The following is a 25,315-nucleotide window of genomic DNA, read 5'->3' as shown; positions in this document are numbered from 1 at the left end:
TCCTAATAGGCCAATTGGGGCGAGTGTAGTTGAGCAAAAAGATCGTCATGAATGTGGTGGAGTGGGGTCATCGAAACAATCTAAATGATTACTAAAATAAAAGCTATACTAATTCACTATCAAATAAAAGGTGGAAATACTGTATACAATAGATCAGATACATATGAGAAAAGAGACAACAAAAATTTTAAGTGTGTCATCTCATTATGGGCATTATTATTCCATCTTTCTCATTTGAGGGACTGACTGATCGGCCTTGTATTTTGCAGACCCTAAGGATTTGTAGCTTTTAAAAATAATTGTCTTCCATATCTACATCTTTGTGTAACAGAAGGAAAGCAGTAAACATCTACAACAGGTAACTTGCATACAAGCAGTGACTGTGCATTATTACCTTGCAGGGATGTGGATCCACGCCATAGGTTTCTAAAATGTGAGCCTTTTGCAGGAGGTTCAGTTCAGCAACAGCTGCACTCTGTCCTCTAAAAATAATAATTAAATTGCTGATTTTAGTTTGAAATCAGTAACATAAATTCATAAAGCATTCAGGTAAATGATGCAGATGATACTAAGATAGGTGGAGTAGTTGATAGTGAGGTAGATTTTCAAAGTCTACAGAGAGACTTGGGCCTTTTGGAAGGGTGGGCTGAAAGATGGCAGATGGAGTTTAATGCTGATAAGTGTGAGGTGCTGCATTTTGGTAGGACAAATCAAAATAGGACGTACAGGGTAAATGGTAGGGAATTGAGGAATGCAGTGGAACAGAGGGATCTGGGAATAACTGTGCATTGTTCCCTGAAGGTGGAATCTCATGTGGATAGGGTGGTGAAGAAGGCGTTTGGTATGCTTGCCTTTATAAATCAGAGCATCGAGTATAGAAGTTGGGATGTAATGTTAAAATTGTACAGGGCATTGGTGAGGCCGAATCTGGAGTATGGTGTGCAGTTCTGGTCGCCATTTTGGTAGGAAGGATGTCAACAAAATGGAGAGGGTACAGAGGAGATTTACTAGAATGTTGCCTGGGTTTCAGCACTTAGGCTACAGAGAGAGGTTGAACAGGTTGGGTCTTTATTCTTTGGAGCGTAGAAGGTTGAGGGGGGACTTGATAGAGGTTTTTAAAATATTGAGAGGGACGGACAGAGTTGTCGTGGGTAGGCTTTTCCCTTTGAGAGTGGGGAAGATTCCAACAAGGGGACATAGCTTCAGAATTGAGGGACAAAGGTTTAGGGGTAACATGAGGGGGGAACTTCTTTACTCAGAGGGTGGTGGCTGTATGGAATGAGCTTCCGGTGGAAGTGGTGGAGGCTGGCTCGATTTTATTATTTAAGAGTAAATTGGATAGGTATATGGATAGGAGGGGATTAGAGGGTTATGGTCTGAGTGCAGGTAGATGAGACTAGGTCAGGGAGAATGGTCGGCGTGGACTGGTAGGGCCGGACAGGCCTGTTTCCATGCTGTAGTTGTTATATGGTTATGACGTGGTAAAACAACAGCCATGATAGGGTGGCACGGTGGCGTAGCGGTACAGTTGCTGTCTTACAGTATCACAGACCCGGGTTCGATCCTGGCTACGGGTGCTGTCTGAATGGAGTTTGTATGTTCTCCCCGTGACCGCGTGGATTTTATCCAAGAACTTCGGTTTCCTCCCACACTCCAAAGATGTACAGGTTTGTAGGATAATTGGTTTGGTGTAAATGTTTAAAAAATTGCCCCTAGTGTAGGATTGTGTTAGTGTGCAGGGACCGCTGGTCGGTGCAGCCACCCCCTCTCTCCCACCCCCTCCCCCCCCCAACCCCTGGTGCCTAACTTTCTTCAACTTAAAGCAAATTTAATTTCTCAGTTTTCCATTTCTGATGCCAGGTCTAATCTTTTATGCAATCTCTGTTCATCAACTTGGATTTATTACGCAAAAGCTAAAGTGAGATGATCAGCATGGTTATCACAGTATAAATCTGACACCAACAAACAGGGTAGAAATACAGAAATTGTGGGGTTAAACCCATGTTCCTTCTAAAAATGCAGTGTTGCATTTTTGCTAATAGACTTGACTGGAGCATTGTGAGCAGTTTTGGGCCCTATATTTGAGGAAGAATGTGCTGAGAGGGTCCAAAGGAGGTTTACAAGAATGATCCTAAGAATGAGTTGGTTAACATAAGATGAGCGTTTGACGGCACTGGGCCTATATTCGCTGGAATTTGGAAGGATGAGGGGAGACCTCATTGAAACTTACCGAATAGTGAAGGGCTTGGATAAAGTGAATGTGGAGAGGATGTTTCCACTAATGGGAGAGTCTAGGACCAGAGGCCATAACCTCAGAATAAAAGAAAGTAACTTTAGAAAGATGAGGAGGAATTATTTTAGTCAGAGAGTGGTGAATCTGTGGAATTCATGGCTGTGGATGGCTGTGGAAGCCAAGTCAATGGATATTTTTAAGGCAGAGATTGACAGATTTTTGATTAGTAAGGGGGTCAGGGCTTATGGGGAGAAGGCAGGAGAATGGGGTTGAGAGGGAAAGATGGATCAGTCATGATTGAATGGCGGATTGATGGGCCATATAGCCTAATTCTGCTATGAACATGAACTTGATCATTGAAATGACTGTCACGCAATGAATTTTCGGTTCATGCCGCTAATTCTAAAGCTGAGTGAATTTGATGAAATAGTGCCCAGCAAATACTGCAGAACACCCACTTTGCCCCAAAAGGTTAACTTTACAACTGTAGTTCAGGATTGATTTTATATTTTTCCAAGAAATTAATATAACTTCATAGCCATAGTTTGCTCATAAACTACAATTAATACTATTCACACTTGCTGGTGTGTAACAAATTTGAAATGGGATCTTATGATTTAATATCCTCTCACGTTTTAAGACATAATTAGAAATCTGTAACAACACAAGACAGATCTGGTGATAAAAAAAATTATGAAGGTTTTCTGGATACACTGCCAAAACCTTTCTCAATAGTGGAGCTAATTACAATACAGCATGAGAATTCAGAATTCACTAATGACTCTAGTCTAAACATCATCAGCTGGGATATCAAGGAAATATTAAATATCAAAAAATACCTTAGTTCATTTTTATGAATCTCTACCATTTTTCTTTCCAGTTTCTGTGTTTGTTTTGGAAACAATTTGATCTCGCTAACATAACCGTCTGGGTGTTCATTGGGCTCATAATCACCCAATTCAGCTGCAAGGAGAGAACGTGTTAACAGCAAAATTAATATACAGCCATTGAAGTAAACTGAATCTTCATTACAAAGGATATTTTAAAATTAATCTTGTTTTCCAAAAAATGTGCCTCTGTGAACTGGACAAATTCATGTATTAATTTCCAACTTTGTTTTACATTATTTTACAAATGCTCTGAAATGTCTCCAGAGATGCTGCCTGACCTGCAAAGTTACTCCAGCATTTTCTCCGAAATGATCTATTGTACAAATATTTCTAAAATTCGTTGTTAAAACAGAGTCGTTAGAAACATTTCCCACCAATGGTACTGAAGTATAACCTAAACCAGCGACTATTCTACCTGAAGATTTTTAAAATGCAATAGCAAGGGGAGTTTACAGTAGGAGGAGGGGGCAGGAAGGGTCAATAAATATCATTACCATTCTGACCACAAGTACCATGTCATTTATTATCATGCTTTTCACTCTTCAACAGTTCATGCAGTCCATTTATTAAGGTCTTCCATTAATCAGTACAATGATTAGTGAAGTCAATGGAAATGTAGGTCAGATATCTCATGTACGTTTGGTTAGATATTCTTCAATGTACAACATCATCCAAAGTTTTAGTTGCTATCTGCTGTGTGCATTGCTTAAATTACTCCAGACCAGGCGATAAGGTTTAGCAGATAAAGTGCCAAATCAACCAAGTAGTAGTTACTCACCTCAACGAATCATGAAGAAATATTGGAATTTGCATTACATGGCATTATGAGGTTCAGTGAGATCACACCACAAACCAATTGACAGGACTATGGAACTTATGAAGGAAACTCTATATACAATATGCTTTCACTCAACAATATTATTTTAAAAGTCATATTTTGGTCATAGAGTCATTAGTCTTTTTGGTATTTTTGTTTACTTCTTTGTAGAACGGTGCTTGACTGTAGCCATTTTGGAGTTCCTAGTATTCTAATTACCCAAGACGTTTTATTGGATGATTCTATCCATTTGATTTGTAATGTTGATCCTATGTCCAAACGTTTCACATCTTCGGTTCATCAACTATTGTATTCAGCAGATATGTGCAAGATGCGCAAAATGTAGTTGGTACATATTATTATGTATTACAGTATTATGAAAATATTAACCATTTAATTGATCAGTTTTCCTTTAGAATAATTGGCCATTTTTATTAGAAATGTGATATTTTGGTTGTGAATAGCTTCTTCCAGGACATTACCATTTACATTTAATCCAAATTTTGGAGTATCACTGTTGCTACCTACCTTGTAAAGTATATGCACCCAAGAAAGCAGCATCTGACAAGGAGCAAAGCAGGCGTCCATGAAATATATCCCTTTTAATTTGAAGATACAGTAAATACCTATGAAGGAGCAAATTTAAAGGGACAATTGTATGAGAAAGTGAATTCAATATACAAAATGACAGGATTTAGCCGTTCTTAGCAGAAAAAGAAACTGCACCTATTTTCTATGTTTCTATATTTTCCTGAACCCCTTCTAATTCTCGTGTACAAAATGATGAGAGGAATAGATTGGCTACATGCACAAAGTCTCTTGCCCAGAGTAGGGGAATCAAGAACCAGAGGACATAGGTTTAAGGTGAGGGGGGAAAAAATTCAATAGGAACCCGAGGGGTAACATTTTCACACAAATGGTGGTGGGTGTATGGAACAAGCTGCTGGAGGAGGTAGTAGAGGCAGGTACTATTGCAACGTTTAAAAAACATTTAGAGAGGTACATGAACAGGTTTAGAGGGATATGGGCAGGCAAGTAGGACTAGTGTAGATGGGACATGTTGGCCGGTGTGGGCAAGTTGGGCCGAAGGGCTTGTTTCCACACTGTAAGACTCTATGACTTTACAATTCGGCCGAAATGCTGATAGATTGGGAGCTGTACACAAAGGTTCTATTCAGCAAACTGTTCAGATTAATGAATGGCTGAGCCAAGCCATAGTGCAATGCAGATAAAAATCAGGTTGACCATAAACATAGCAAATCTGAACATTTCTGGGTGTCTTGAGAGCCATCAGCAAATTTGACTCCTGACTTTTTGGAAGGATTTTCATTTGTGCTCACTACTTTTTTTTTATCATATCAGAATTCCTCAAATGATAACATTCGGAGAGCAGGAGCAACATCCAAAATTCATCGCTACTGTAATTTCCAATCTCACTGGTCTGAAATTTGAGAGTTTTTATTTATTCACAGACCCTCAGGTTTTACTAACCCCATTCCCCTGTAATGTTACTATTTAAAGGACTGACCCTCAAATCACACTGCATTCTCTATCCTCCTCATGTTTGTTGGATTACTTTGCTCATGGAAGCCGTGGCCACAGTCACTCTCAACTTATTGGACTCCATACTCATTCAGTCTGCTACTGTTGATCTCTGCCACATCTCAAAGTTCATTCAGATCACATAAACTCTCTACTTATGGAGAGAAAAATTCATCTGCACCCCCTTCAACCCACAGGAGCAGGGATTTTCCTGCACTGCAGGCTTCCCTAAAGTGCAAGCACCCAAAGACTGCACTCACCCTCACGCAGTTGTACTGCATCCAGAGCCCTTCCGGGCCAGGAGAATCTGCAGCCCTGCAGGTTTTCTGTACCCTGCCTCCCTAACAGCAAGAACATACCACCTGCTGGAAATGTTATGGAACAGATTGTGCAGATCACTCTGGCTCCTAGGAGTACTCTCTCTCCCAATCCAATTGTTGCAGCATCCATTTGTTAAGTTAAAACACGCTCAGTGATGGAAAGAGCTGCTTCAGCTGTGGCATGTCTGTTTTCAATCATTGGCTGCACAGCGATGGAGAGGCAGTCAACAGCTTCAAGTTCCAGGGCGTGTCCATCGCTAATGATCTGTCCCCAGGCCCAGCACATCGATGCAATCACAAAGAAAGCTCATCAATGCTTCTTCGTCTGAAGGTTGAGGAGATTCTGCATGTTACACTCTATTCTATCGATCTTTTAAAGGTGTGCAGTGAAGACTATACTGACTGGTTGTATCACAGTATATGGGTCGGTCATTTGAATGCTCATGAACAAAGGAGGCTGTCTGAGCCCTCCCCCCCCCAACCATCGAAATAATCTACAGTATGCACTGCCTCAAGAAGACAGCTAATATCAAAGGCACATGTCACTCTGGCCACACTCTCTTCTTGCTTCTACCATCAGGATGAAGGTACAGAAACCCAAAAACTGTTACTTCCAGTTCAAGAACAGCTTCTTCCCATTACCACCCTGCACAACTGTAACCACAATCCTTCCTCTCCCAAACTTCTATGGACTTTGTATTGCGATGATGGCTCTAGATACTTTTGTTTTTGCATTATTATGGTCTAGATTACTTAGATAACTGATAATTTATTGTATGTTTATTCGTTGTTGTTTTTGCAAAAAGTGCCTGTAAAGCTACAGCATGAGAGATTTTCATTATTCCAGTTCATATCTGGTGCATATGAAAAATAAATACTCTCCTGAAACTCCTCATCAGTATTATACAGCTCCATAAAATCATAGACAAACATCTGGCTGAACGCTGAAAAACTGAAATTATATTAATCTCAGTTGAAGTTTATAGATATGAGCATGCTGGCAATTAAGAGAAGACAAATGTTTCAAGTTGTTTCAGATTCATGCGAGGATTTGAGTTTTGGCTGAATTGCTGCCTGTTGTGTCTTCTGATGTTAAAAACCTGGCGAAGTTTCTCATGTACTGCCAGCATAAAATCAATCATCTCCCAGGCTGTGCCAGCATCTCTGCTGGGAATTACATGAAAACCCTGGAATGTGGCATTGGCTCAAGCCACCAGTGGTATCATCTATTACACTGTCTGTGGTGAAGACTGCTAGCGTTCTCTAGTTCTCTGTGGAATCCTTTGCAGGACTGGAGAGTATCCAGCGGCATGCTTCTTCTGTGCCAGCTCTAGTGTTATTCACCCTGCATTGTCTAGAGTTGGTAGTCATCGTCTCAACAAATGACTAGCAATATTTCATCATTAAAACTATTTTCTTTTTGTCAATGACTTCAAAGAAATTTGTGAAACTAGAAGCTAGTCTGACTGCCAAAACTAAGAGAACACAGATGCTCACATGAAAGCAGATGTAGATTTTAGAGATACAGGTCAGAAACTGGCCCTTCGACCCACTGAGTTACTTTCTCCCATGAGAGCACATGGTCAACTTACACCAAATGTATAGTATTGATCTATGATCATTATTAACTAAGCTGAATGATTGAAACACTATGCACCAGGCAAAGATGGAAAGAAGCATTGAATTTCATCGGCTTGCATTTCTATCTGGATTTCAATGATAAAAATATTTCTGTTGTAACTAAAATATACCATCTCACCCTTTTAGCTTATCACTTAACAATAAATCTATACAGGACAAAGTCATTGTGTCTGTCTGTTTATGACACCTCAAGGAAAGAGCTTCCCAATCCTCTGCTCAATCAGCAGAGCCTTGTGTTTAATTATAGAAGAGAGGGGAAGTTTTGTTGCCTCCATCACAGTGAGGGGGTGTTTGGAGTCACTGTGATGGATGTTTGTGTTGGGGTCGTGTGTCCTGTGTTCTTTTCTTTTTTGCTGTGTCTTGTGACTGCTGAAATTTCGTTCGGTATTTATACCGAATGACAATAAAGTTTTGTTATGTTATATGTATTCATTGAATTCCCTTTGCTGTTGGATCTGTTTCTTCCATGTTTTCAGGTAATGCATTTCAGATTAGAACTATTTGCTTCATGAAAGTTCCCATGTAATCACTGACCTCTGGTGACTGACCCACTCCATCGTTGCTAACAGTATTCCATTATTTCATCTATCAAAACCATTTATGATTTTGAATGTCTCTAGCAAATTTCCTCAACCTTTTGCTTTAAGGAAACCACACTAGCTTTGTCATTCTCTCCATAATCCCCCATCTATTCTAATTAAGTTCTTGTATATCCTCTTGAACTCTTGATAAATTTCTCAAAGTAGACTGCCAAGAATGAAATATAATATACCTTCTCAGTCATAACCCATGGTTAATAAAGATTTAAAACACCTTCCTTACTTTTGAACTACACGTCCCCGTTTAAACTCAAAGACCCTGTGAGTTTTAACAGCTTTCTCAACTTGTCCTCCTAATTTTGGAGATTTGGATAAACTCTGATCTCTGTCCCTGAATGCTACAAGACAGGAATCTTGATACCTTGACAATGATAAGCACAACAAAGTCTATTTACATCGTAGCTTTAAAAGCAACAAAAATGTCTTCCATGGAACGTCATCAACAGAAAAAATTGATTCTCTTATTTCCTATCTGTCCTATAAAGATATATTATCACAAATTACCCATCTTATGGTGCAGAGGCACAGCACATAGATTTGTTACCAGCAATCTAAGTTCAATCCTAACTTTCACTCCTATGTAGAATTTGCGCATGGTTTCCCTGGCTGCTCTAATTTCTTCCCACATCCCAAAGGAGTGCACATAGGTTAACTATAAGTTGTTCCTAGTGTAGGTGGGTAATAAGGGAATCAAAGTGGAATTGAGGGGCATGCGTGAGAGATTGGGTTGCAGAGAAATGAGTGGGGGAATGGCATTGATGAGATTTCTCTGAGATCTGGAATTTGTGGGCTGAATAGCCTTCTTCTAAAGCATAAAAGATGAGAAATATGAAATATAAGTGAAATCTCAGCAGCAAGTCTAAACCCATTTAATTTCTCTGACTGTCACCCTGAAATCGCTTATTATCTTGCTCATTCCGAGTTGTACATCCTTTGCAAGTTTTGAAAGTTTGCTTTGTGCCAATAGTCTTAGATCATTAATGTATTTCAAGAGTGTCTTGGTCCCAATAAACAACCTTGGGAACATAACTGTACATTTTCCTCTGAAAAATAGCATTCATTACTCCTCTCTTCTTTTGTCTCAGCTAATGTTATAACTAATCTGTTTCTATTCCCATGGGTTTTGGTTTTGTTAATAAGTCTATAATCTATTTTTGCAGACATACGCAGAATAACAGCCACACAATACTTATTAACTTTCGCCGCTGCTTCTCTGACATCCAAGCTTCAGTTCATTTAAACATCCTTTTAAAAAAACTCAGTTCAGTTTTCACAAAAAAATTTGAAAGTACCTGGTGAGTTCTTCTTTGACCTTCATTGGTTCTGCAGGATAAAATTTCACTCTGAAGCACATGGTGTAGGGAGGCTGAGCTGCAAAATTAAGAGGCAAGTAAAAGCAGTACAAAATAAATACTTTTGTATGTCTGGGGAAACCTGTGTGTTTATTCAAGATATGCTCTGAGCCAAATAATAAATAATGCAAAGCAAGCTTTGAATTTGCAGGCATAATAGTGGGCAAAAACTTCATTGGTGAAAATGGAATAAAGGTGCATGAAAAGCCAGCTTCAAAGGTAGGAGCAAATTTGGCATAGTACTGTAATTCACTTTGCATAATATTTAGTAATAGCATTATGAACCACTTGGGAACATCCCGTTTTGCAAAATATATTTTTTTGTATTAGTCTTCTTGGCCACTGACACATGTTCAATTCTGTTACTCTAAAGTAAATGAGTGATTCTAAAACTATGAATATCTGTAAAATTACCGACATGCTCGTCAACCTTCTACATTCCCCCAAAAATCTGGACATTTATAAATGGCATATCAGTCTTCTAAATTCCAGCGAGTACAAGCCCAGTCTATCCAGTCTTTCCTCATATGCAAGTCCCACCATCCCAGGGATTAATCTGGTGAACCTTCTCTGTACTCCCTCTAAGGCAAGAACGTCTTTCCTCAGGTTAGGAGACCAAAACTGCACACAATACTCCAGGTGCGGTCTCACCAAGGCCCTGTACAACTGCAGCAGAACCTCCCTGCTCCTAAACTCAAATCCTCTTGCTATGAATGCCAACATACCATTCGCTTTCTTCACTGCCTGCTGCACCTGCATGCTTGCTTTCAATGACTGGTGCACCATGACACCCAGGTCACGTTGCATCTCCCCTTCTCCCAATCGGTCACCATTCAGGTAATACTCTGCTTTCCTGTTCTTGCCGCCAAAGTGGATAACCTCACATTTATCCACATTATATTGCATCTGCCATGCATTTGCCCACTCGCCTAATCTATCCAAGTCACTCTGCAGCCTCCTAGCATCCTCCTCGCAGCTAACACTGCCACCCAGCTTCGTGTCATCCGCAAACTTAGAGATGTTGCATTCAATTCCCTCGTCCAAATCATTAATATACACTGTAAATAACTGGGGTCCCAGCACTGAGCCTTGCGGTACCCCACTAGTCACTGCCTGCCATTCCGAAAAGGACCCGTTTATTCCTACTCTTTGCTTCCTGTCCGCCAACCAATTTTCTATCCACCTCAACACTGAACCCTCAATACCGTGTGCTTTAAGTTTGTACACCAATCTCCTATGTGGGACCTTGTCGAAGGCCTTCTGAAAGTCCAGATATAACACATCGACTGGTTCTCCCTTATCCACTCTACTAGTTACATCCTCGAAAAATTCTATAAGATTCGTCAGACATGATTTGCCTTTGGTAAATCCATGCTGACTTTGTCCGATGATTTCACCACTTTCCAAATGTGATGCTATCACATCTTTAATAACTGACTCTAGCATTTTCCTCACTACCGATGTTAGGCTAACTGGTCTATAATTCCCCGTTTTCTCTCTCCCTCCCTTTTTAAAAAGTGGGGTTACATTAGCTACCCGTCAATGAAGAGAGATTTGTGGATCCTCAGCTTTCTCTTCTTAAAATCAGCAATCAGCTCCTTGGTCTTGATAACATTGAGAGAAAGATTGTTGTTCTGCATCATTCAATCAGATTCTCAATCTCCCTGCTGCACTCTGACTCATCATTACTCGTTATTCATCCAACAACGGTGGTATATTCAACAAATCTGAAGGTGGCACTGGAGCTGTGTCTGGCTACAGTCATGGGTATAGACAGAATAGAGCAGGGAACTGAACACAGTTGTCAAGGCAGAAATATTGTTGCCAATTTGTAGTGATTGTGGTTGGCCAATGAGGAAGTTGAGGATCTAATTAGATAGGAATGAGCAGAAATGCAATTCCCTGAATTTGATGACAAATATGGAGGGAATAATGGTGTTAAATGCCAAGCTATAGTCGATGAACAACAGCCTGACTTAAGTGTTCAAGTGTCCCGTGCAGACTGGAGAGCTAATGAGATCACATCCCCTGTTGATCTATTGTGACGTTGGGCAAATCGCAGTGTGTCCAGGTCCTTACTAAGGCAGGAGTTGATAGGCATCATAGCCAACCACTCAAAGCACTTGTCACTACAGACGTTACTGCTAGCATGCCTGTACTCATTGAGGCACGTCACTTTACTCTTCGTGGGCAGCAGTAATATTGATGTTCTTTAAGTGGGAACCTTAAACCTTAGTAATGAGAGGGTTGAAGAAAAACTCGAGTCAGTTGGTCCGCGTAGGTTTTAAGAATGTGGCCAGGTACACCATCGGCACCAGACATTTTCCACGGATTTCCTCTCTCATGAAGGATCTTCTTATATTGCCCTCAGTGACGGAGATTATAGTGTCGTCCGGGGAAGGAAGGCTAGAGGGAGTGTAGTGAGTGTTTATCAAATTGATTTCTGAGATGATAGCTCGTGAAGCAAGATTATGCCAATTGAGCATGTACTCTCCTGAGTTTAGAAGACTGAGATGTAATCTCTTTAAAATACATAAAATGTTAATAGGATTTGACAGAATAGAAGCAAAGAAGGCACATACCCCAAAGGGGTAATAGTTCCTCCCCATTACAAAACTATATAATGCCTAAGTTACCACAGAAAATCTGCTACTTTTTAACAAAACCTAACATAGTAGGGAAACTCTAGCATACTTAAAGGAGAAATCAGATTTTTTCATACTAATTTTCTGGATCTGGTGAACCATTTTCTTCACACAATATCCTGTAGCTGAATACTTCTAAAGGTGTACTACCTGCCAAACCCACAGTCAACAAGTTCAAGTTCAGAATGTTGCCTCTACTCCATTTAAGACAATAGACAATAGACAATAGACAATAGGTGCAGGAGTAGGCCATTCAGCCCTTCGAGCCAGCACCGCCATTCAATGCGATCATGGCTGATCACTCTCAATCAGTACCCCGTTCCTGCCTTCTCCCCATACCCCCTCACTCCGCTATCCTGAAGAGCTCTATCCAGCTCTCTCTTGAAAGCATCCAACGAACTGGCCTCCACTGCCTTCTGAGGCAGAGAATTCCACACCTTCACCACCCTCTGACTGAAAAAGTTCTTCCTCATCTCCGTTCTAAATGGCCTACCCCTTATTTTTAAACTGTGGCCCCTTGTTCTGGACTCCCCCAACATTGGGAACATGTTATCTGCCTTTAATGTGTCCAATCCCCTAATTATCTTATATGTTTCAATAAGATCCCCCCTCATCCTTCTAAATTCCAGTGTATACAAGCCCAATCGCTCCAGCCTTTCAACATACGACAGTCCCGCCATTCCGGGAATTAACCTAGTGAACCTACGCTGCACGCCCTCCATAGCAAGAATATCCTTCCTCAAATTTGGAGACCAAAACTGCACACAGTACTCCAGGTGCGGTCTCACCAGGGCCCGGTACAACTGTAGAAGGACCACTTTGCTCCTATACTCAACTCCTCTTGTTACGAAGGCCAACATTCCATTGGCTTTCTTCACTGCCTGCTGTACCTGCATGCTTCCTTTCATTGACTGATGCATTAGGACACCCAGATCTCGTTGAACTCCCCCTCCTCCTAACTTGACACCATTCAGATAATAATCTGCCTTTCTATTCTTACTTCCAAAGTGAATAACCTCACACTTATCTACATTACAGACTTTCTGTATCTATAGCAGTCTTAAGAATGCACACTTGAGATCTCAGAAGAATAACTATATTTTTGCTGCTGTTCATAACAATGTTGGTACATTGCCAGCACTCGGATTTGTTTACTACCATATTCTCCTTTCCCCCCTCCCCATCCCAGGATTTACGTGAATTGAGAGAGAACAAGTTAAGTCAAGTCTACTTTATTTGTCACATACACATACAAGATGTGCAGTGAAATGAAAGTGCAATGATCAGCATCAGAATGTCCTAAGTGAGCTAAGGCCCATTTCCAACATCCTCATGTTTGCACGTGTTATTCTGAGTTATCACCATCCTGGAAACTGTTATCACCATCTAAGCAAACAAAATTGCTTTCTGGCTCTGTACAGATTGTCTTAAAATATTCCTGTGATGGATGCACAAAGGACAAGCAATTATGGAAGCAATTTAAGGACATGTAATTGTGCAATTTATCGATTAAAAACATTTCAAGATGCACCACTCTTGGCAGATAATCAATAACCAGCCATTGAAAATGTCACAGTGGAAGGAACTAGCTCAGGAATGGAGAGAGTAATTTCCAAATGATCCATCATCACCCAACAGGAGCAGAAATGAATTATGCAATATAATTCTGTCTGATTTGGCAGCATTTATCCCAGTCAGCTGTTAATGCCAGAATATAACATTTTTACAAAGAACTTGATATTTTCAATTTCTACATTTATGTACACAAGAAAAGGTCAAACTTACATTTCATTTGCTTTACAATTGTCCTGTTGGGTTCTAGCCAATGCTATGAAATAAAAATTGAAAATTAGCAATTAGAAAACACTGCATCTCCCTTTTACATTGTTTCATACACATACAACGATTGCTTTATGATGAGTGTTGTATGAATCTCAAAAGTTCACTTGCATTTACTTAAGAATGTGAGCCTACAAGACAAAGAATTATTTGGTCAGCATTTACTATGCAAATACCAAACAAATAAAAATGTTCAGAAGTAATTAAACAGGAATTGTTTGTCATGCATCTGAAGGAATTAAAACAATCATCAGAAGGGTCTCGACCCGAAACATCACCCATTCCTTCTCTCCTGAGATGCTGCCTGACCTGCTGAGTTACTCCAGCATTTTGTGAAATAAATACCTTCGATTTGTACCAGCATCTGCAGTTATTTTCTTACATCACTAAATAGTTAATCACTGCAGACTTTCAAATATAAATAGGAAATATATTTTTGCTAACTATTTTTAACTCCCCTTCCCTTCTCATACTGACCTTTTTGTCATGGGTGTCCTCCATTGTCAGAGTGAGGCCACAAGCAAACTGGAGGAACTGCACCTCGTATTCTGCTTGGGTTACTTACAACCTAATTGCATGAACACTGGATTCTCCAATTTTAAGTAACTAACCTCAACCCCATCCTTCCCCCTTCTTCCCCCCCCCTCCCAAAATCTAATTTTCTTCCTCACCCACTCCCTTACCCTTGCCCCACCTAGCCGCACTCTCTTTTTACCCCCAACACCCCCTCCAACCTCACCTTCCACCTATATTCCTTCCTCTGGCTTCACAATTCACAATTCTTCTATTCTTATCTCACACCTTTTGCTTTTTATCTCTGGTCATTGTCCAACCATCTGCCTTACAAAAAAATCCCTCGTTTGGGATCACAATCAGTCTGAAGGAGGTTATCCAACTCAAAATGTCATCTATCCATATTCTCCAGAGATGCTGCCTGATTTACTGAATTACTGCAGCACTGTGTGTCTTTTTTGTGAAATATTAAAATTGTTTAAATGCTAACTTGATTGTCAAACTAGTGTTGAGCATCATCAGCATTCATCTGCACTGCTGACCGGATGCTTCCCGGAAACCTGGATGATGTCTGGAATGGTTAAAGTGGAAATGCAGTGGTGGTGAAGATAGAATAGAGTGAGCGAACATCCTTCAAAAAGAATGTATGGTCTGATTTTAAATCAACCTGCAGGGAAAAGAGGGTTAAAGATGACAACAAAATAAAAAAGTACCATGACACAAAATATCTCTTTCAGAAAATAAAAATCATGAAAATGTAGGAGAGCAAAATTGTCTGTTTCATTAGCATTTAGTTGCTTATTTGACATTTGATTAGTGTGTACATTAGATATGAGAAGCATGGGATGGTCACCATAGTTCTGTGTAAGAGTGAGAAAGTTCGGAAGATGCACCTAACTGCCCTGTTCTTTAAGCTGGTCATCTCCTGCCCAATGTGACCCACTCAGGGAGGTGACATCGATATCAAAGCATTTGTGTTCCAGAACTCTGATAGCAGCTGTGGCCTGTCACTCTTGGGGCAGTGTATGGGAAACACTCAGCTGTGGTTCATTTCAAAAATCATTATTTTCTGAATCTCATGTTATGGGTTTGCCTCACGTTGGATATTTGAGGAGATGTGTAAATGCAATTCTTGACGATTGTGATACTTACAAGTTACTGGATAAGATATTCAACTCAGGCCAGATTTGCCCATTCTTTTGAACAACATCATAGCATTTCAAACAGTGGGGAACTAATATTTATCCGTTATCACATTTCCATTTACAGACTAGCTGCTGCAATACTTTCAATGCCTTCAAAAGTACTTCTGAATCATTTTACATTTGGTTATCAATTGTTCTGGAATGTGTTGAGATCCTGAAAAGAGAGTACCAATGTTGTTCCTTTGTTTAAAAAGGGCAATCGAGATAATCCAGCAAATTGTACACCAGCGAGCCTCACATCAATGGTACAGAAATCACTGGAGAAGATTCTTAGGAATAGAATGTACTCACATTTGGAAAAGCATGGATGTTTTAGGGATAGTCACATGGCTTTATGCAAGTGAAGTCATGTCTAATGAAGTTGATTGAGCTTTATGAGGAAGTTATGAAGATGATTAATGAGGGTGGGGCAGAGGATATTATCTACATGAATTTCAGTAAAGCACTGGACAATGCCCCTCATGGTAGGCTGATTCAAAGATTAAGGCACATGGGATTTACAGTGACTTGTTAGAATGGATTCAAAATTGGCTTAGCCATAGAAGATGGAGTGTAGTGGTCGAGGGATGTTATTCTGGGTGGTCCATGACTACTGGTTCTGCATGGATCAATGATAGGATCTTTATGATATTTACAAATGATTTGCATGATTAGAATGATTCCAGATGACACAATAATTGGTGGAGTTGTACATAGTGAGGAATGTTATCAATGGATACAGCAGGATATAGATCGGTAGAAAATATGAGTGAAGAACTGGCAGTTAGAGTTTAATGCAGACAAGTGTGAGGTGGTGCAAAAAAAGACAAAAAAGTCCTGAAGTAACTCAGCAGTTAGGCAGCATCCCTGGAGAACATGGGTGGGCGACATTTCATAAGATCATAAGACAGAGAAGCAGAATTAGGCCATTTGGTCCATTGAGTCTACTTGCCATTCAATCATGGCAAATCTATTTTTCCCTCTTAACCCCATTCTCCTGCCTTCTTCCTGATATCTTTGATGCCCTAACTAATCAAGAACTAATAATCTCCACTTTAAAAATACCCAATGACTTGGCCTCCAATGTGAATGATTTCATGGGGTAGAAGGCAATAAATTCCACAGATTCACCACTCTCTGGCTAAAGAGATTTCTCATTATCTCTATTCTAAAGGTACGTCCTTTTATTCTGAGATTGTGCCTGTAGTTGTAAGCTACTCAAGTGGAATATGAGATGCTGGTTCAGGTTGGGTTCCAAACTGGCGTAACAGCACATATGCAAGTGATGCACATTGGGAGGTCAAATGTAAGTAGAATATAGACAGTGAATGGCAAGAGCCTTCGGAACATTGATGTACACATGGATCTTGTAATACAAACTCACAGCTGCCTTACAGTGGCAACACGTGTCTAAGGTGGAAAAGAAAGCACATGGCAAGCTTGCCTTCATTGGTTGGGACACTGAATATAAAACATGGTAAATCATTTTGCAGCTGTATAAAACTTTGATTGTGCCACATTTGAAATACCATGTACAGTTCTAAGACGGATGTGGAAGCTTTGAAGAGCGTTGAAAAGAGATTCACCAGAATGTTGCTTGGATTACAAAGTATTAGCTATAGGTATGTCAGAGGCTGAGAGGAGACCTGATAGAAATATATAAAATTATTAGAGACATAGATAGGGTAAATAGACAGTCTTTCCCAGGTTGGAAATGTCGAAAACGAGAGGGCAAAGATGTAAGCGAGAGGGGGAAATTTTAAAGGAGATTTAAAGCATCTTTTTTTTTAACAAATTGGTGGCTGCCTAGAAAAAACATTTGTTACACAAAGATTTATTATAGACAATAGGTGCAGGAGTAGGCCATTTGGCCCTTCGAGCCAGAACCACCATTCAATGTGATCATGGCTGATCATTCTCAATCAGTACCCCATTCCTGCCTCCTCCCCATACCCCCTGACTCCGCTATCCTTAAGAGCTCTATCTAGCTCTCTCTTGAAAGCATTCAGAGGCAGAGATTTCCACAGATTTACAACTCTCTGACTGAAAAAGATTTTCCTCATCTCTGTTCTAAATGGCCTACCCCTTATTCTTAAACTGTGGCCCCTGGTTCTGGACTCCCCCAACGTTGGGAATATGTTTCCTGCCTCTAACGTATCCAACCCCTTAATAATCTTATACGTTTCAATAAGGATCCCCTCTCATCCTTCTAAATTCCAGTGTATGCAAGCCTAGTCGCTCCAGTCTTTCAACATACAACAGTCCCGCCATTCCGGGAATTAACCTAGTAAACCTACACTGCACGCCCTCAATAGCAAGAATATCCTTCCTCAAATTTGGAGACCAAAACTGCACACAGTACTCCAGGTGCGGTCTCACTAGGGCCCTGTACAACTACAGAAGGACCTCTTTGCTCCTATACTCAACTCCTCTTGTTATGAAGGCCAACATTCCATTGGCTTTCTTCACTGCCTGCTGTACCTGCATGCTTCCTTTCAGTGACTGATGCACTAGGGCACCCAGATCTCGTTGCACGTCCATTTTTCCTAACTTGACACCATTCAGATAATAATCTGCCTTCCTATTCTTACCACCAAAGTGGATAACCTCACACTTATCCACATTAAACTGCATCTGCCATGCATCCGTCCACTCACACAGCCTGTCCAAGTCACCCTGCAACCTCATAGCATCTTCCTCACAGTTCACACTGCCACCCAGCTTTGTATCATCTGCAAATTTGCTAATGGTACTTTTAATCCCTTCATCTAAGTCATTAATGTATATTGTAAATAGCTGCGGTCCCAGCACCGAGCCTTGCGGTACCCCACTAGTCACTGCCTGCCATTCTGAAAGAGACCATTTATCCCCATTCTTTGCTTTCTGTCTGCCAACCAATTTTCTATCCATGTCAGTACCTACCCCCAATACCATGTGCTCTAATTTTGCACACTAATCTCCTATGTGGGACCTTGTCGAAGGCTTTCTGAAAGTCAAGGTACACTACATCCACCGGCTCTCCCCAGTCCATTTTCTTAGTTACATCCTCAAAAAATTCCAGAAGATTAGTCAAGCATGAGTTCCCCTTCGAAAATCCATGTTGACTCGGAACGACCCAACACCATTTCCTGCCTAATGTGAATTTCCTTCAGTTCCTCCGTCACCCTAGGATCTCTGGCCACTAGAACATCTGGGAGATTGTTTGTATCTTCCTTAGTGAAGACAGATCCAAAGTACCGTTTCAACTCGACTGCCATTTCCTTATTCCCCATAATAAATTCCCCTGCTTCTGTCTTCAACAGACCCACATTTGCCTTAACATTTGTCCTCTTCACATACCTAAAGAAGCTTTTACTATCCTTCTTTATATTATTGGCCAGCTTACCTTCGTACCTCGTCTTTTCTCCCCATATTGCCTTTTTAGTTACCTTCTGTTGCTCTTTAAAAGAGTCCCAATCCTCTGGCTTCCCGCTCTTCTTTGCTATGTTATACATTCTCTTTTATTTTTATGCTGTTCTTGACTTCCCTTGTCAGCCATGAGTGCCTCTTACTCCCCTTAGAATCTTTCCTCCTCTTTGGGATGAATTGATCCTGCAACTTCTGCATTATTCCCAGGAATACCTGCCATTGCTGTTCCACCGTTTTCCCTGCTAGGGTCTCCTTCCAGTCAAATCTGGCCAGCTCCTGCCTCAGTAATCTCCTTTGCTATACTGTAATACTGACACTTACGATTTTCCCGTCTCCCTCTCAATTTGTAGATTAAATCTTATCATATTATGATCACTGCCTCCTAATGGCTCTTTTACCTTGAGTTCCCTTATCAAATCAGGTTAATTACACAACACTAAATCCAGAATTGCCTTCTCCCTGGTAGGCTCCAGTACAAGCTGTTCTAAGAATCCATTTCGGAGGCACTCCACAAACTCCCTTTCCTGGGGTCCATTACCAACCTGATTTTCCCAGTCTACCTGCATGTTGAAATCTCCCATAACCACCGTAGCATTATATTTTCGACATGCCAATTTTAGCTCTTGATTCAACTTGCACCCTATGTCGAGGCTACTGTTTGGGGGCCTGTAGATAACTCCCATTAGGGTCTTTTTACCCTTACAATTTCTCATTTCTATCCATATTGATTCTACATTTCCTGATTCAATGTCACCCCTTGCAAGGGAGTGAATATCATTCCTTACCAACAGAGCATCCCCACCCCCTCTGCCCACCTGTCTGTCTTTTCGACAGGTCGTATACCCCTGAATGTTCAGTTCCTAGCCCTGGTCCTCTTGTAGCCATGTCTCTGTAATTCCCACAACGTCATACTTGCCAATGTCTGACTGAGCCTCAAGCTCATCCACTTTATTTTTTTATACTTTGCACATTTAAATACAACACTTTAACTTCGGTATTCACCTCCCCTCTCACACCGGTCACCATTAGCCCTGACCTTACTCTCTTATCCCATCTAGAACTTTCCTTCCCATTTATTCTAGTCCTTTGCAATTTCTCCTGTATTCGCTTCCCCATTAACTCTATCTTCATATTCCCAATTTGTCAATCCCTCGCCCCCACTACTTAGTTTAAACCCACACGTGTAACATTAGCAAACCTGCCTGCCAGAATGTCGGTCCTCCTGCTGTTAAGGTGTAACCCATCCCTTTTGTACTGGTCACCCCTACCCCAGAAGAGATCCCAGTGGTCTAGAAATCTAAATCCCTGCTCCCTGCACCAGCCCGACAGCCATAGATTCATATCCCCGATCTCTCTGTTCCTGCCCTCACTAGCACGAGGTACAGGAAGCAATCCAGAGATAACCACCCTCAACATCCTACTTCTCAGTCTTCTTCCCAACTCTCTAAACTCACATTGCAGTACGTCCTTCCTCTTCCTCCCGACGTCGTTCGTGCCCAAGTGCACAACTACTTCCGGTTGATCGCCTTCCCTCGCTAGGATGTTCTGAAGCTGGTCCATGATGTCTTGAATCCTGGCAACAGACCATCCTCAAGTCCCGACTGCGGCCACAGAATCTACAGTCTGTACCTCGGACAATGGAGTCACCCACTACGATGGCTCTTCCCGACTTCGGTCTCCCCGGTCGAGTCTCCTTGCCTGGATTAGAGCCACCGACCTGTCCGCCGCTCGGACTGGAAGCGTCTGCTGCCCCGACAGCTCCCAAGAGGGTGTACCTGTTTGCAATAGGCACAGCCACTGGGGTATCCCGTAGTCCATGTTTACTCCCCTTTGAAACCTCCCACCTTCGCTTGACCTGGACCCTTGGTGTGCCAGCCTCACAGTAGGTCCTGTCCAGGAAACTCTCGTATTCCCGGATGGCTCTGAGATCATCCAGCTGCTTCTCCAACTCCACAACACGTCCATTCAGGAGCTGCACCTGAACACAATTCATGCAGGTGTAGCTCCCAGAAGCTCCAGCGGTGTCCTTACCTTCCCACATCCTGCAGGAAACCCACTGCACGAGCTTAGCTTGTCTGCCATTACGTTAGTGTCAAAAAACAAATCAGGCTCAAAAACAAGTGTACCCTCCTCACCGAAGACACGCAGCCAAAGACTCGCACTTTTCTCACCGGGCACTTCCCTCGACAGGGCCGCACCCTTTGTGAAGGCCTTGTTTATATCAGTCACTAAATTGACTAATTGGCCAATTTACCAAGCTTCTAATTTAATTGCTCAGCCAATCCCCGCACACACTCCTATCCTGCCTTCCTCTGACGAGCTTGGAGGTATGCGCTTCACTGATTGCCTGCTAGCGTCCCTTTGGCGCTCTTTTTTAAACGGACTTTTACCTGCAATTCACACTTACTTTCTTTCAGCCAACAGTCGCCCTTGCTACTGCTGCTGCTCTCCCGACCTTTACTGACTGACTATTAAAGCTCAATTCCCTGCATAGTTCTCACATTCCCAATAATTTTAAATTACTTCTCCATTCACACTAAATTTAAGATGCCACTGCAGGCTGACGTCAATCTATTGGGTTGTCTTGTGGGAAGTCAAACGAGGCAGTGCCTTCACAGTGAACTGTAGCATTCTGGGGAGTGTTGTGGAGTCGAGTGACCTAGGAATACAAATACGAAGTTCCCTGAAAGTGGCATAACAGGTAGAAAGGGTGAAGAATGCTTTTGGCTCACTAGCCTTCATCATTCAGGAAATTGAGTATAATTGTAAAAACATTGGTGAGAATGCATTTGATATATTGTGTTTGGTTTTAGTCACCCTGAAATAGGAATTGCCATTAAGTCCAGTGAAGATTTATGAGGATGTTGCCAGGATTCAAGGGCCCGAACTGTAGGCAGAGGTTCAGCAGACTAGGACTTTATTCCTTGAAGCACATAAGGCTGAGGGGTGATCATATAGAGGTGTATAAAATCATGAGGGAAATAGAAAATGAGAATGAATAAAGTATTTTTCCTGGCATGAGAGAATCAAGACCTGGAGGTCATAGGTTTAAGATGAGAAAGGAAACATTTAATAGGATCCTGAGGTACAACTTGTTGCACACAGAGGGTAGTAGGTATTTGGAACAAGCTGGCAGGTGAAGTAGTTGAGGCAGATACAGTGAGAACATTTAAAAGACATTTGGACAGGTACACGGATAGAAAACTTTTAGAGGAATATAGGCCAAGCATGGACAAATCCGATTAGTTATGATGGGGCATCTTGGTCAGCATGGATTTTGCTGAAGAGCCTGTTTCGGAGCTCTGAGTTCATTGACCTCTATTACAGCAATGATGGAAATACTAAGACTAATTTTACTGAGTAACAGAATGGAAATATCAACTCCGGGGTCCTGACGACGTTTGTTGGCTCCAATGGACATTCAAGGATTCTGTTAGGTGGACTGCAGTAAGGGGTCTCTATGATCTATTGTGTCACTGGTACTCATAGTGTATTTTAATAAAGGAATACAGTACATCCAAATGTGTTATTGGATGGTTACTCTCGCAATAGTATAGCATCTCAACAGCAATTTATCTTTCAGGAAATAAAAGGAAAATAGAAAAATAACCTTTTTTTTTTATCCCTGATTAAAAATACCTTGAATACATACCCTTTGCTTCTCTGGATCAACATATCTAATGCCAAAGTAATCCTTCTCCAACAAGCTGAAATGTTTGCAGATATAATCAATGAGGAATTGTCCTTTTGCGTCCTTCTGAAAAAACAAAAATAACATTGTCCTCTTAAACAAACATCAGTGTGATGTTATCACCCTCAATATTTTCTAAACCATGAAGATGTTACTGCTACTCATTAAATCATAGGTCTGAAATTCTGTGCAAAATTATTTTTCAGTCTATCATATCATATCATATCATATCATCATATATATACAGCGCGGAAACAGGCCTTTTCGGCCCACCAAGTCCGCGCCGCCCAGCGATCCCCGTACATTAACACTATCCTACACCCACTAGGGACAATTTTTACATTTACCCAGCCAATTAACCTACATACCTGTACGTCTTTCCATGATTAACTATTTCAAATTATTTCTACCAGGTTACAAATAAACAATTTAGTTTACTTATTAACCGGGAATGAAAAGTACAGTTTAAAGAATGTTTATGGAGCCTCAAAATTAATTGAATGCCAATTTAAATGTTTTTTAATTAACATTTATTTTTAATTATGTATCATCTCTTTAGTGACTGAGGGATAACATCAGGAGGCATGTTTCTCCATAAATTACATTTAATTTCCATTTGACATTGCAACCACATTTAGCTATCAGTGAAAAATAAAATGCATAATTATGAGCATATTACATCAATCACAGACAAAGCAGGAAGATCCAATGATACCCGGGGAAAAATTCTGGTATTGCTTTAAAGTATTTTGATCCAATAATCAATCAAGTCGGAACTCTGTCCCTAACTGAAGAAGGGTCTCGACCCGAAAGATCACCCATTCCTCTCCAGAGATGCTGCCTGTCCCGCTGAGTTACTCCATCATTTTGTATCTACTCTGTCCATAACAATTCACTTGAATCATTTAATATAAACAGGCCTTGACTCTTACGAGTTTATGAACTGTTCCTATAAATAAGTAATGAAGATTATTTTTATTGTACAAAATAAAGATAAATACTCACAGAAGTAAATACAAAGGCATTCATGTTTCTGCTATGCACATGCACGGTATCCCCTTCTAGACATCATATATGGGAAATAACTGAATGACTTTAAAGAAACCACTGGAGAGATTTACTAGTACCATTCAAGGGATGAGGCACAATAGTGAAGATTCTGCAGAAACTGAGGTTTTTCTCCTTAGAGCAATTCAGGTGAAGAAGGTTCAAATCATGAAGAGTCTGCATAATGTCAATAAGGAGTAACAGGGGATTAAATTGGAGCAAAGATAGACACAAAATGCTGGAGTAACTCAATGCGGCAGTCAGCATCTCCGGAGAGAAGGAATGGGTGACTTTTTGAGACCCTTCCTCGTCATCCATTCCTCTCCAGAGATGCTGCCTGTCCCATTGAGTTACTCCAGCTTTTTGTGTCTATCTTCAGTTTAAACCAGCATCTGCAGTTCCTTCCTACACATTAAATTGGAGCACACGTGGAAAGGGCACAGGAATAAAGATGTATTTGTGGGTGTTACCTGTTGAATAAAATGCAAGCTGTGCTTTGGATGATTAAGATTTATCTTAAAACAGGAGTAACATAGATTCTGGTTCTACAAGTGAATCTGACCGGGAAAACAGTAACACAAGATTGTGAAACAGGTGGTGAGAAAGAAAAGGAGCAACTCCAACAATTTTAAATGTTATGTTGGAGCTCTTGGTGGAGCAGGTGTCCCGTGTCCTAGTGGATTGGGGGGGGCATTCAAACATTATCAGATTGCCAGAATGAGAACAATGATCTGAGGCATGTACCAAGAACCTAGATATAATGCCAAAAGAAACGAAATAAAATTGAAATAATAAAGGTAGAAATAAGGAACTGCAGATGCTGGTTTATACTAAAGATAGACACAAAGTGCTGGAGTAACTGAGAGGGTCAGGCAGCACCTCTGGAGAAAAAGGTTGGGTTATGTTTCGGTTCGGGACCCTTCTTCAGACCCTTCGTGAGAAAAAGGGTCCTAATTTGAAATGACACCCATTCTTTGTCTGCAGAGATGCTGCCTCACCAGCACTTTGTGTCTATCTTTAAAATAATAAAGGAATGAGTCTCCAACATCTATATCATGCCCATTGCAACACAATACAATACAATACAATATATCTTTATTGTCATTGTACCCAGGGGTACAACGAGATTGGGAATGCGCCTCCCATACGATGCAATAATTTAGGTAATTTAGACAGCAGCAACCCAACGAAACGAAACAGTTGTAACAGTTTTGGACAGGGTAAAGTGCAAGTTGATCTATGCGTTGTGGCCATCCGGCTCAGCAGGACCGGTTCATAGCAGCTATGGCCCTGGGGATGAAGCTGTTCCTGAGTCTGGAGGTGCGGGCATAGAAGGCCTTGTATCGTCTGCCCGATGGAAGGAGTTTGAACAGACTGTTGCAGGGGTGTGAAGAGTCTTTGTGGATGCTGGTGGCTTTTCTGAGGCATCGTGTGTTGTAGATGCCCTCCAAGTCTGGTAGCTATGTTCCGATGGCCCTCTGAGCTCTATGGACTACCCGCTGTAGAGCTTTCCTTTCTGCCTCCGTGCAGCTGAGGTACCACACAGGGATGCCATGCGTTAGGATGCTCTCTATGGTGCAGCGGTAGAAGGTCG

General features: G+C 41.1%; 1 protein-coding gene across 2 annotated transcripts in view; it reads right to left on the bottom strand.

Annotated features, from left to right (window-relative positions):
* frmd3 (FERM domain containing 3) overlaps window positions 1-25,315 on the bottom strand; it is a 150,482-nt gene that overhangs the window by 66,420 nt on the left and 58,747 nt on the right. For both annotated transcript variants that reach the window (XM_078396200.1, XM_078396201.1), the window contains exons 2-7: window positions 22,636-22,740; window positions 13,825-13,867; window positions 9,335-9,413; window positions 4,469-4,566; window positions 3,073-3,196; window positions 395-482 (exon numbers count right to left, since the gene is read on the bottom strand). In XM_078396200.1, coding sequence (XP_078252326.1) covers window positions 395-482; window positions 3,073-3,196; window positions 4,469-4,566; window positions 9,335-9,413; window positions 13,825-13,867; window positions 22,636-22,740 — 537 coding nt within the window. The remainder of the gene's footprint in view (window positions 1-394; window positions 483-3,072; window positions 3,197-4,468; window positions 4,567-9,334; window positions 9,414-13,824; window positions 13,868-22,635; window positions 22,741-25,315) is intronic.

This window comes from Rhinoraja longicauda, chromosome 3, assembly GCF_053455715.1.
Source record: "Rhinoraja longicauda isolate Sanriku21f chromosome 3, sRhiLon1.1, whole genome shotgun sequence".
NCBI classification, from domain to species: Eukaryota; Metazoa; Chordata; class Chondrichthyes; order Rajiformes; family Arhynchobatidae; genus Rhinoraja; species Rhinoraja longicauda.
The sequence above is the reverse complement of the archived record's forward strand: the minus strand, read 5'-3'. Positions and strand labels throughout refer to the sequence as shown.